The 12,853-nt window shown below is 33.6% G+C and overlaps 1 protein-coding gene across 1 annotated transcript; it reads right to left on the minus strand.

Annotated features, from left to right (window-relative positions):
- Positions 1–689: 689 nt before the first annotated feature.
- Positions 690–12,582, minus strand: LOC134229704 (uncharacterized). Its single transcript, XM_062711475.1, has 8 exons — positions 12,508–12,582; positions 10,736–11,063; positions 9,609–9,752; positions 7,963–8,141; positions 4,014–4,176; positions 2,847–2,993; positions 1,835–2,069; positions 690–1,508 (listed from the first exon to the last, which is right to left on the minus strand). The coding sequence occupies exons 2-8, from the start codon at positions 11,060–11,062 to the stop codon at positions 847–849; spliced, it is 1,857 nt and encodes a 618-aa protein (XP_062567459.1). The 5' UTR covers position 11,063; positions 12,508–12,582; the 3' UTR covers positions 690–846.
- Positions 12,583–12,853: the final 271 nt, after the last annotated feature.

Here is a 12,853-nt window from a genome sequence, read left to right on the forward strand (position 1 = left end):
ACAGTATGAAAACAGCTAACACAAACCTTAAAAAAGTATGTTCTTAAACCCTCTATAAAACACTCTTCAAAGTTAATTGCGTAAGTTATCTCTACTAATGTCAACCCCGCGGCAGGTCACATATTCCTAAAAAGAAGTGTTACAATGCTTGTTTCATGTAAAGTTTTTAAAACTATTTGTAACGATTTGCAATTTGCCGATAGGCCTATATTTTAGGCAATAAAAAATCCTTATAATCACCTGGACGATAACGTGTTGATAAATGTAAAATAGAACTAGAATAAGCCGTAAATGGTAACCTAGCAACCAAAATTTATGATAAACGTGATTTCTTCAACTTTTCGATGGTCATCATCCTTACTCATTTAGTAATATTCCTTTAAGTATATTAACCTTAATATATCTCAAATGATTTAGTAGGCAAAAGCTGTTGCTACGAATGAACAAATTCTTAAACAAGGCAAGCTAATGACAAAAAAGTTGATGAAAGAAGCATCTTTAGAAATCGTCACTTGGCATGTTTTATGGTTGATACAATAAATCTTTCCCCAGCCAATAAAAGGAAAGAAAGATAAAAATAAAATTACCTATCAATGAGTCAAATGGTGATTGACGTGAATCGGTTCTCTTTCAAGGTGAACTTTCAAAATACAACTGTTTACAACTAATTTCTTATTACTTGAAAATACTTTTTAATCTTAGAAAATACTTTTTAATCTTTGTATTTTGATAAAGATAAACAATATCATAAAACAATATGTATGCCATGGAAATATGATATAATCACAATATAATATAGAGTTTGTTGTCTCGCTTCTTGTTCTTTTCTGGATATTTGTTTGTTGCCTATATAATCGTTTCTTCCCTGGATAATTGTTTGAAATCCGGATAATTGCTTGTTGTCTGGCTGATGACTCGTATTCTTGGATCCACGCTCATGTTTCCCCCGGTTACACTTCCGGTTAACATTCGTCGGTTAGTACGCTGAGGGGTACGGTTAAAATTAATCTGCCTTCTGATTGGTTGTCGCCTCAAAAGTGTATTTCTGGTAACAGGAAACCCCCGCCTACCAGAAAGGCTAGAAAATCTCCCAGATAATAGTCTTAGTTGTCTAAGTAAGTACAGCTCCCTGGCTCTCTTTCTAAGAACCTCTTGTCTAAGTGCCTCGTACGAAGGATCAGTTCCTGCAACGTCACCGGAAGTGGATAAGGAACGATCAATAGTGCTGGATCCCGATCCCGATTGATTATCAATCGGTAGTTTAGGCGTGTCTGGAATACTTCTGAGTATCTCAGCTAGAATTCTATTTTGCTCCTGCATAACTTGTATCTCTCTGTCCAGATCTGAGGCCGGTTCCCTGTTATCTGTGTTGCGGTTATTTTTTCGCATTTCTTCCCTTATTAATCGCTCTATCTCATGTAGAACGGTTCGAAGTTCTCTTTCTGTTTTCCGCCGCTCTTTTCTGTTTTCTATAGCGTTTTGGTTTCTTGTTAATAATGAGATATGTCCTGGAAAAGAACAAGAACGTCAAAATGAAAATATAATATACATTACAGGAAAACATTCTATGGGATACATGTAAATAAGCAAAATGTGGTCTCAAAACATTATTTACTTAATCCACTTCATCATACAATATAATGTTTTACATAATATGTTCTTGTTGACTCAAAAGATATCAGTATTCAGTCAAAATAATTAATATTTTTGGTAAAATTTACAGCAAAATGAAAAAGAAAATAAAATCAGACGTGTTTTTGTTTTGCATATTTCGATACATAAATATATGCAAATACATATTTCTTTTTAGCTAATTTACGGCGAAATTGATTACCTTGACGATAAGCAATATTCAAAGCTGGTAGCTGGGCGTCCAGATCTTTGATCCTCTCCCGTAAGTACGCCTCCGCTCCTCTGAGATCCGCCAATGTTTTTATCAGCAAGTTTTCTCTATTTGCCTGACTGTCAGGTTTCTGTCCCGGAAGTAGATTCTCTGTCGAAGTTACAGTTGAGGATGAACTTCCGTCATTTTTGGGAGTCGTAAATTGTTCAAAATCTAAGGTTATTATCTGTTGACGAAAAAAAATAAAACTGTAAACAAACCTTTATTCGACTTCGAGAAATAACAAATAATTTCTCGAGTCTATTTATTCGCCACGAACCCTTTTGGACTGTATTTGTAGAGAATATTTCCTCAGTAGTAGAATTTTGACTAGATTCAAAATTATACAAAACACGCGACTAATAAATGAGTTATGGTATCACAAATATCGGGAAAGCAGTACTGTATATTGTATCAGGATATTTTGCGAGGAACAAAATAAGAAGTTTATTTTAAATGCCAGGAGAGTTTTGGGTTGAAAATACTTTTAAGGATTTTTAAATTTCAAAAAAGATATATGAAACCACTGATACAAAATTTCTATATAGAATTGCTACATTACCCTGATTAGAAAACCTCCACTCATATCATGGTGGCCAAAGTGAATCATCGCAAAAAATTCTGCTTATAAATAATTTTAAAGAAATTGTCAAACTTAAATTCTTAACAATTGCGCGTGGAAAATCAGAAATTTCTCGTGTATTAATGAATTAAATGTGGTGATGATAAATGTTGAAATTTCTAGATATCATATTCTCTTCATGTATATTATTAACCAAATTTTCATTTGACATCTTTTGTTGTTCTTCTGTTTAAAATCATCCGCCAATAAAACTTTTGACAAAAGAAGAAACACTCTCATTAATATATGTCTGTACAATTAAATTACGTAATCGCAGAAAATTAATATGCAGGTGTCAAAATGCAATTGAAATTCATTTTAAGCATGGATTTTTTTCCCTACCTCTTGGAGTCCATTTTCTGGATTTATTCTTGTCCGGACGATTTCTGCATTACCTCCCTTGGCATACACCTCTAACATACGGCGTATATCCTCCACCGTAATGTTGTATTCACTCATAATAGACCTTAACTCGTCATTGTACACCACCTGGGAATCCGAAATTGAAAAGGAACAAAAAATTCTAACATAGGAAAAAAGGTTCTTGATGCATGTAAAGTAGTTTAAATAGCCACAGAAATGATCATTTAAGGCAAATCGTATGACAAGGACTGGTTGAAACAAGGTTTTATTTCGCATAATCACAATAAACACGGTACATGTAAATTCCTGGTTGTGAAATTCTTAAAACGATACATCTGATGATAATCAGTATCAAATTATAACATGCAATGTCATTTATGGCTATTGGATATTGCTTTGTATTTCTAATTTCAAGATACAGTTCTTGCTTTAGATAGATCTATATCAATGTTTTTAAAATGACATAGCAACCTTGAGCTCCGAAAAATGAATAAAATAGATTGAATTAAACCTAAAAAGTAATTTGCAAATGATGTACAGGTAATGTCACAGGTTTCCAATTTTCCCTTCACACTAAATAGTTCTCCAAAGATTACTGAAGTTTATCGCATGGCAGGGTTCTGCCATTTATAGTCTTTTTTTAAAATTCAGTGAACATTCAAATGACTGAATGATCGAGTTGCTTCTTGTGCGAATACTGTAAAATCACATATATTCAAGGGGTCAAATTTTCGTGGTTTCAGGAAAATATATTGATTTATTGGAGTTTGATTTAGTAGTTTAGGAATTGTTCAGTAGTAATATATGTGGAAAATTGCATTTAGCGGCAGATATAAATTCCGAAGTCTCTTCATACTTTGAAAAGCACGACGAAAATTATACCCCAAGAAAAGTAGAGATTTCACAGTAGTACAGTTATACTTGTCTAATCTGACCAACACTTTTTCCAAAGACATTATTCGGTTTGGACTATATTCCGGAGCAGGCAAAATATTAAACGTCATATAAAATAAGATTTCAGAATACAAAACATTCGGGCAAGTGAACTTTCACGGTAAATCAAATGTTACTAAAACATCAAATGTTATTTTGGATAATAACAACAAATAAAAGGTAAAAAAAAATCAATAAAAATAATAAAACAACCTGTAGTCCACCTGCAGATATTGATTCGGTTTCACCAGTTAATGCAGTTGTCTCTTGTTGCAGGGGATCTTGGGATATCATGACGTCATTTGCAGAGGGTAACTGTCCGAAAACTGTGCACATGAATCCAAGCAAAATGACGAAATGTAGCTTGGTTTTCATCCTGTTTTATGATTGAATGGAAATAATAATTTAATAAATTGAAAGAAAAACCTATATATTTTATACAAAACGAAACTGTGTTTCAATTTTCTTCCTTTTTATATTTTAACTAACTACAATTTTAGTCACCCCCTTTACCTCAACTCCCTTCCAGTCAATAAATAATACAAAATCCCTATATCCGATACAATTGAAAAATGTCTTTTTGAAAAATTGTATATAAAAGCATATATTTTTTTTAAAATAAAATAAACAAAAAAAGGGTTGGGGATGAAAAGAGGATAATATAAATGTATAGAAAACAATAAGCATAAAATCAAAAGTCAGAACCAGACCTGATTCTTGCGATTAACTCCTTACTGCGAATAGCCTTCAATTAAACATCAAGTTCGATGCCTATTTATTTGACTTTATTTCATTCTTTAATCGATATCGATCATTAATTTCCGTAGGTTAAGTTAACGCACTTTCCTGTTCTTTACGTCTCATTAAACCAGTGCAACTGTGCATTAAAATAATGGTTTGTTTTAGACCTCTTTCATTCATCAATGTTAATGATTCAATTAATTAAATGAGGAGCGTGTAATTTGTCTACGAACACGACGCAGATATAAAACAAAGGGCGAAAGGGAGCATTATTACAAAGAATATTAATACTAGTAAATCTAAAACTTAATTGAATTCAATTCTTATATTTACATTTTCTAATTTTTTCCTCTTCATAACTGTTTATTTTAGTAATCTTTAATGTGAGTTTAGCGCCCTTCAAAATCTTTGTACTTTATAGACATAGAAGTCGTTTCGACCGTGCAAAGTTAAGTAACGCAAACGAACATTGCGAGGAAAAAACTTACAAATAATAAACGCAGGTTTGTTGCATTTTCACGTTAATTCAACGGGGTTAATTCTTTCTAATGAAATTATGTCTAAACAATGTACAATTTGGTGTTCCTAGAGTATTGAAAATACATATAATTCCCACTGTGTATTCTAACGCGCGGTGACAGGGTTTTGCGTGTGTTACAGAGATATATATACATTTGTGGTATCTCTCTGCTATATAAACATACGGAGAACAAATATCTTCAATTCTGTATGAAGTTTGTCTGAGGTCAGAGGTCAATACGTGACCTAATCACACGGCGCAATAATATCTACCGGTGCATAAATATAAAATGACTTGCTCTACTTGCTTTTCATGTATAAAAATGAACAAAATATGCAAGTAAAATAATAATTATTTTATTTACAACCTTAACAAGTATTTCATACAGTTTTTTGGCTATTAATTTAACCTGTGTATACATGGAGAATATACCGATAGAAACTAGCTTTCCTTCACAAGTTTTATGTCACTTTTTTCAGCTGTACAGTTTATCATTATTTTTTTTGGAAGACTTTTAGTTAAATCTGCATGATAAACTAATTTTTTCAACAAATTCTACTCACGATAAATGTGTAAATCTGTTGGAAAATATCAAAGGACTGCAATCACGCCACGAACAGCTGACAAACACCTCGGCGCTGTCATAGTTCAATGTAAGCTTTCGCTAGTGTCCCCGTGTTCTGTTTACATCATAAATGTGCCTTTAGTTATAATTGATATCGTAGGTTAAATGTTTTTTTTATCTTAAATACTTGATTGCAAATTAACTGGCATGGTCAGGTGTTTCCATCCAACGGATCATCCATCCCTTTCTGGCGACCGAAATTCCTCCAACTTTTTATCATCGATCTTCGGACGTGTTTCTTGTGTCTTTTCAGCATTGATTATCAATTTTCACGAATAGAAATATTCCCAGATAACAATTTGTTCACCATTACTGATCACAAGTAGCCTTTCACAAAATAGTCCCTTAGAAATAAAACCCTTAGCCTGGTGAATTCGAAGCGTAACCGCTATTAAAGCCGATTTACACCTTGCGTCATTTTTCAAAATCTACGACGGACGGTTAGTGCAATAATTTATATTCGAAAGTATTCAATCGTCTGTCTCAAATGTATATATATGTAATAAATAACAAGTTTATAAACTTCAATGGGAATTGAAGTGGTCGGTACGTGATCAAATCTTCTGAGAAGGCCCTCGGCCTTCACAGGATTTGATCACGTGACCGACCCACTTCAATTCCCATTGAAGTTTATAAACTTGTTATTTATTTCTTAATTAAACGTCGTGGATTTTAAATGGATAACATAAAGAAAATTACACTGAATGTAACTATTCTATAGTTTAATATTCCTTCAATATTTCCAGATAAAACGATTTTTATTATACATCGTGTTTTCTTCTAAAATACTGTAGCAAGATATAGGTCATGTTGTACAGAAAGTCTGAGAACATATTGACTTCGTCTTTTAATCTGTTTCCTCCCCCTTTTAGTCAGATACTGACTGATTTTGATCATAGAAAATGTTCAGCCAATCTATAGATCCAGGGCGTTTATGGTTTTTGTCCTGTTTCTCTGTTTATCTATCTGTTGTCAACTTTAACCTTTGTCATAACTTTTGAACCTAGAGAAACAGAGACTTCATATTTGGTAGACATACTTCACTAATTAAGTTCATTTAAATGACACAGATGAGTTCATTGACCCTTTACCTTGGCTGTGACCTTTATGCTAAAAATAGCTTTTTTGAACTTTCGCCATAATTTTTTAACCATAAGAGATAGAGACTTCATGCATACTCCAATAATTAAGTTCTTTCAAATGACACAAAGGTCAATGACCTTGTGACATTGACTGCTACCTACCGGTATCTGCTAAAAATAGTTTTTCCAACTTTGTTGCCGCCGGGTGCATTTTGTTTAACAAACACATCTAATTAAACACTTCGACGTTTTTTTACGTTTTTTCTTGATATTGACTGTAAACACTGGGCGATTGTGACCATTTATCAGATGGTTACTTTTTCATAGTACCCGATACCACCTGTGATGATTTGGAGTTCTTTTTTTGCTCTTCTCCTGCTTTGCACTGTTTACAAAGACTTTTTATCTTGAACACTGTTCGATATGTCCATATTATTGTACTATGTAATATTGTATAGATTTGTTCTGGGGGGTTTTGACGGTGCAAAAATCAAATCTTGATTGCTTCATGTTTTGTGGATCCACTTTCAGAAGATGGACTAAGGTTTGGAATAACCTAGCACATAGTTGTTCTTTTACTAGCTGTTGTTCAATACAAATTCTCAAAATTTTCATATAGTTTGGCGTTAAGAAAACGTTCAACACACACATCTTGTAGAATAATTTACCTGATAAAAGACATAGCGTCCCTTTCGAGATATTTTGACTAATTGAGACACCACTAATTGCCGGTGGAGACCTTCAAATTCAGTCCAAGACTCTGGTGCTCCAGGTCAGTGACTACAGTAAGATATCTCATTTCTGTGAGCACCTACAGGGCCTAGTTATAGGTTATATAGTCACTTCCAAAGAATCCACGTTCCTTTGAAGGATTCTACTCTATTCCACGACAAAAAGATCTACTTCGTGAGTCAAGAGCAAACTCTTTGTCAACATGCATGCCGTGAAACTACTGCTATTGTAAATTAATATAAATGTTTGTTTAACAGTTGAAAAGTCAATTAATTCTTGCACAGATCTATCTTTGTTGTTTGCGTGTTCCCTCTTCGGTAAATCAAACGGCTTTAAATTTCGATTTTAAATATTAAGTTTCAATTTTCCCCTTACGAACTTCAAGACAAAAATAGGATAAAAAAAATCCTCAAGTACATTCCGTTTTATTAAATATCGTTTTGTTATGGAATGAGACTAGGCCCAGTAATGCGTCTGCGTCTATGTCTGCAAAATGCGACGTCAGTTCTGACGTCAGACATCATCATTGATTCCTTGGTAGATTCACCTGAAAAGGGAGGGGATTGGGAGGCTTTGTTGCTTATTTCTACACTCCTTGGTCGGCTTTTTGTTATGAAGTTCTCCAAATCAAGTGTAATTACCTGTCAGAAATATATAATCTTAGATTTACTGTTTCTCAATCAGCAGTAAAGATGAGCGGCTTTTTCTAATCACAAGTTTATTATCACATATGATAATGAAATAGGTCGAAATGTTTTAATCTAGAAAATCGTACATTTTATGCCTAGAAATTAGACATTCTAGTAGTTTTTCAATTATATTAATACACATTTTAGGGAGGCCAACATTAAAGAGAACGAGAAAAAGGAGAAAAATCTATAGAATACAAATTCAGTTTGAATTTGAAAGTGTATTTGAAAAAATGGAATAAAATAGATTAGATAACAAAAATATTGAATACAAAGCAAAGCATAGTTATCTCCATAGAAATAAAATCACGATTTAAGTCATTTAAGAAAACATTCTTTTAAAAGTGTTGAAAGTTATTGAATGACTGAATTGCAGAACTGTTCCGTTTAAACGTCAAATTCAGATGAGGCAGGATATATTCAAACTTTTATGCATGTGAAGAACACATGCTGTTGCATTTAACTTGCCTTTAGATATATAAACGTTGTAATATCCATTACTAATAGTTTTGGACACAATAAATTCAAGTGAGGTAGCCTAAAATTAGAGATACCAGAAAATTGTACTACAATAACAATGGTAACCGAACAACCAAATTTTATAATAATTAAAATGAGTACTTTAATTCTTCAGTTGTCAACATCCCTTACTTATGTTGCAATTTTTATGTATCAAATTGTTTTCCTTGTGAAAAAAGTTTTGAGAGTTAAACTTCTTGATAATTTAACCTGATTGTAAATTTCGCCTGGTAAAAATGTCAAGTATCTGATATTCATGTCAGTCTTGTGCGGCTGTTCACTATTCAGCGCAATAGTGCACTTGTCAGTATTCCTTGCAATAGTCCATTAGTCAGCGTTCCTTGCAGTAGCCTACTAGTCAGCGTTCCTAGCAATAGTACATTAGTCAGCGTTCCTCAAAATTGTCTACTAGTCAGCACTTCTTGCAATATTTTACTATTTAGCGCTCCTTGCAACAGTCTACTAGTCAGCGCTCCTTGCAAAAATCTACTAGTTCACTAGTCAGCGTTCCTCTCAATTGTCCAATGGTCAGCAATCCTAGCAATAGTCCATGCTAGTCAGCGCCCCTCGCAATAGTCCACTAGTCAGCGCTACTTGCAATAGTCCACTAGTCAGCGCTCCTTGCAATACCCTACTAGTCAGCGTTCCTCGCAATAGTCTATTAGTCAGCGTTCCTTCTAATAGTCCATTAGTCAGCGTTCCTTGCAATAGTCTACTATTTTGCGCTCCTTTCAATAGCCTACTAGTCAGCTTCCTTGCAATAGTCTACTAGTCAGCGCTCCTTGCAATAGTCTACTAGTCAGCGTTCCTTGTAATAGTCCACTAGGAACTATTAAGACATTTTTTGGATGCATTATTTCATAAGCTTTATTTGGTTTATTTGTATGACCCCTAATTTACCTCTTGAGCTCCGATATCATTGTGTCTCGTTTTAGTTATGGTGGCTTCTTCTCCTTGTGCGTATTTTTTCAGCATCTGTCTGATTTCTGCCGTTGCGATATCGTACGTTTTCATCGGGTTCCTGAGTTCCTCATTAACGACCACCTTGTATAGAGAATTAAAAAAAAAGCTGATGCAAACATTTCTTTTTTAAGCTGAAGCTTAAAGATAAGCTTTTTGGAGGCTTAAAAATATTCAAGTCGCCATTAAGCTACTTTAACCCCTTCCATGGCAAAGATTTTAAGCATTTCTAGACAAATTGATATTAAGATTTCAATTCATTTTTGAGGGTATGTTTTGTAAATTTTGTATATACGAATGTATATATATTCTGAAAGCAGGTATTGTTTATTTTCCGAAAATGATTAAAAAATATCATTTCAGTTGTCATGGCAACGAAATACACCATAATCATACTGGGATTTCCGTTTATTAAAGAATGAGTTTCATTCTAGTTATTTCCTTAGTTCAGTTTATTAAAAATATTTTATTGTGTTGAAAAATTTGAGCATGTTTTCTTGTGAAAGCTTTCAAGATTGTTATACCCAGATCCGCGTTCACAGCGACTACTTACATGTACAATGTATTAAATTCTTAACACTGTAAGCTTGTATTGTTTGTTGCTTAACGTCCCTCTTGAGATTTTCCCTCATATTACGTCGTTGGATAGCTACACATTTTGTCATATACTCGGCACTAAGGGCTATTGAGTAAGGAGGAATCCTTTTCGAGCCAGCATCTACTGCGACACGAGACCTCAGTTCATACGGTCTCATTCGAACAACCGGTTTCCAAGCCCCACAGTGGGATTGGAACCCGCGACGTAAGGGCGTTAGAGATTATGAAAGTGAAGTCAATTTACAATAGGCCTAGTAAAATTTAAAATCTATAAACATATTAATCGATCCGTTAGTCAGTTGTAACTTGTATGTAACGTATTGCTATTTGTCGATCCATTAAAAAGCGAGTAATCTGTATGTTGCTTTTTGTTATTGGTCGATCCGTTACTTAGACAGTAAGCTGTTTGTTACTTAATGTTATTAAATTATTATTATAATGGTATTTTTTCGATTACTGGAATTACTTACATGGAAATCGCCTACTTTGTTCACGTTAGCAAGTGGCTGTACAATTGATCCTTTTTCCTGCATTTGGCTGTCCATTTGCCGTTCATCCAATGGCAGTTGTAACTGGTCTTTTGGATGCTCAAAAGGATGTTTACGTCGCTCCACCAATAGTTGCTCTACCACATGCTGCTTTTGCTTTATTTCGGGTGTCATGAGTGTTTGTTCTTGTCGAGGTCGCTGTATTGGGATACCACGGGCTTCCTGTAACATAAAGTCCGCCATTTTGATGTTTCGTCCAACGGTGCACGCTATCATCATTAGACTTGTAAGAACTGCTCCTATGTCCATCCTTTTAAAAAACCCAAATATTTCGAAGTTAAAAGTAATAGAAAACATAGAAGTAAAGGTAAACAAATTATGGTAGAATTTCATTTTTTCCCAAAACAGGAAATATTTCTCAACGTAAATATTTATTATTTATTTATACAATCAAATATTATTTAAGAGAATATGTTGATTTACTATTGAAATAATTATTCACTTTATAGCCGTAGAGTCGGATGCTAAACATCATTTAGTCAATCAATTAATAAATGCACATTGACAATCTTTTTTATTCACACAAATATAAAATACTTTGAAGATTACCTTTCAACACAAGTAATGTTTCCATTTTTCAATTTATTTTTTCATTATATAGGCATGATGCATATTTTATTTATACCTCAAAACTTCACTTTTTTAATGAAGATTCTACGAAGCATCATTCGGGAATCGATAATGATTCAATCTAAATAGAAACGCAATATAGAGATAATGAACAGTACTTAAACATGTTAAACTCAAAAGTCAATTTAAACAAGAAACATTAAAAAAAATAACTGAATGTTAGGTTGATTTTGCTGACAAGATAATTTAAATAGTGAAGAGATATGGTGACCTTTAATAATTGATATCCTTGTCGCTTGTCTTGTTTTAAAATTGTTCTTGCAGAGAACATGCTACTGCGTATCGAATCAAGGTTAAATGCCCAAATCTATGGTGTCCTGTTAGGGCTATTTGCTAAAGCTCAATAACGCGTTCAGGAAAATGCGCTGTCGCGCTAACACACAACTCGCTGTCTATCACAACATTGAACAATATGTTCTTACTCTAACACGAGTTCGCACAACACGTTGTCATTCTAACACACAACACGATGTCACGATAACACAAGTTCGCACAACACGCTTTTGCGCTGTTTCAAATCGTGTTGGCGCGATGGAGTATTGTGATAGCGCAACATTCTGTTGTGCTCACTCTTGATAGCGTAACATAATGTTGCGTGTTAGCGCGACGGCGTGTTGTGCGAATTCCTTTTAGCGTGACAACATGCTTCGTGTTTTCGTAAGAGCGTGTTGTTCAGTGTTGTGATAACGCGACGGGTAGTCGTGTGTTGGTGTGACGGCGTGTTTTTCTGCACACGCTGTTCAGCTTTTAGTAAATGGCCGTATCCGGACACCAAATATACTCCATCTGTAGGTGTATGCATAATTTACTAAATATGTAAAAGAAAAATTATGTTTTTTTTGAAAAGTGTACTTTTTGTTTTCCTATTTGTCGATTTTAAAAATCTTTTTCGACCATCATTTGTTTTAAAAAAAAGGATTTGAAATGGTCTTTAAAGAATAAAATACTATTCATTTTCATTCTGCATGAGCTTAAAGAAAAGGAAATATATTATTAGTAGAATGTATTCAATAAAGTTTTAATATTTAGATACACTGAGAAAATTGTAGTCAATTTTATCTTACCTGAATTGTATGATATATCCCTAGAATTAATTGTGTTGTACAGTTCGGTAACAGGAGCTTGTGACTTTTTATATTGTGTGTCTCTGGGAATTTTTTTTTAAAATTACATCAAATATCAATTAGCAAATTTAAATAAATCCAAAAATGAGCCGTATAAAGTAAGGCAATATACAGGAGTCGGGGATATATATTTTGTGTGTGTGTGGAAATTTTTTTTCCAAATGTCCATCAGATGATATCAATCAACAGTTTTTCCCAAGCATAACAAATCTTTTTACTTTTTTTTTATATCTAATTAATTCCACAATTCCAGTTTTTCGCTCATTCGTTTAACGAATGACCTGCG

This window comes from Saccostrea cucullata, unplaced genomic scaffold (genome assembly GCF_032062105.1).
Source record: "Saccostrea cucullata isolate Sc308-1 unplaced genomic scaffold, CSIRO_AGI_Scuc_v1 ctg208, whole genome shotgun sequence".
NCBI classification, from domain to species: Eukaryota; Metazoa; Mollusca; class Bivalvia; order Ostreida; family Ostreidae; genus Saccostrea; species Saccostrea cuccullata.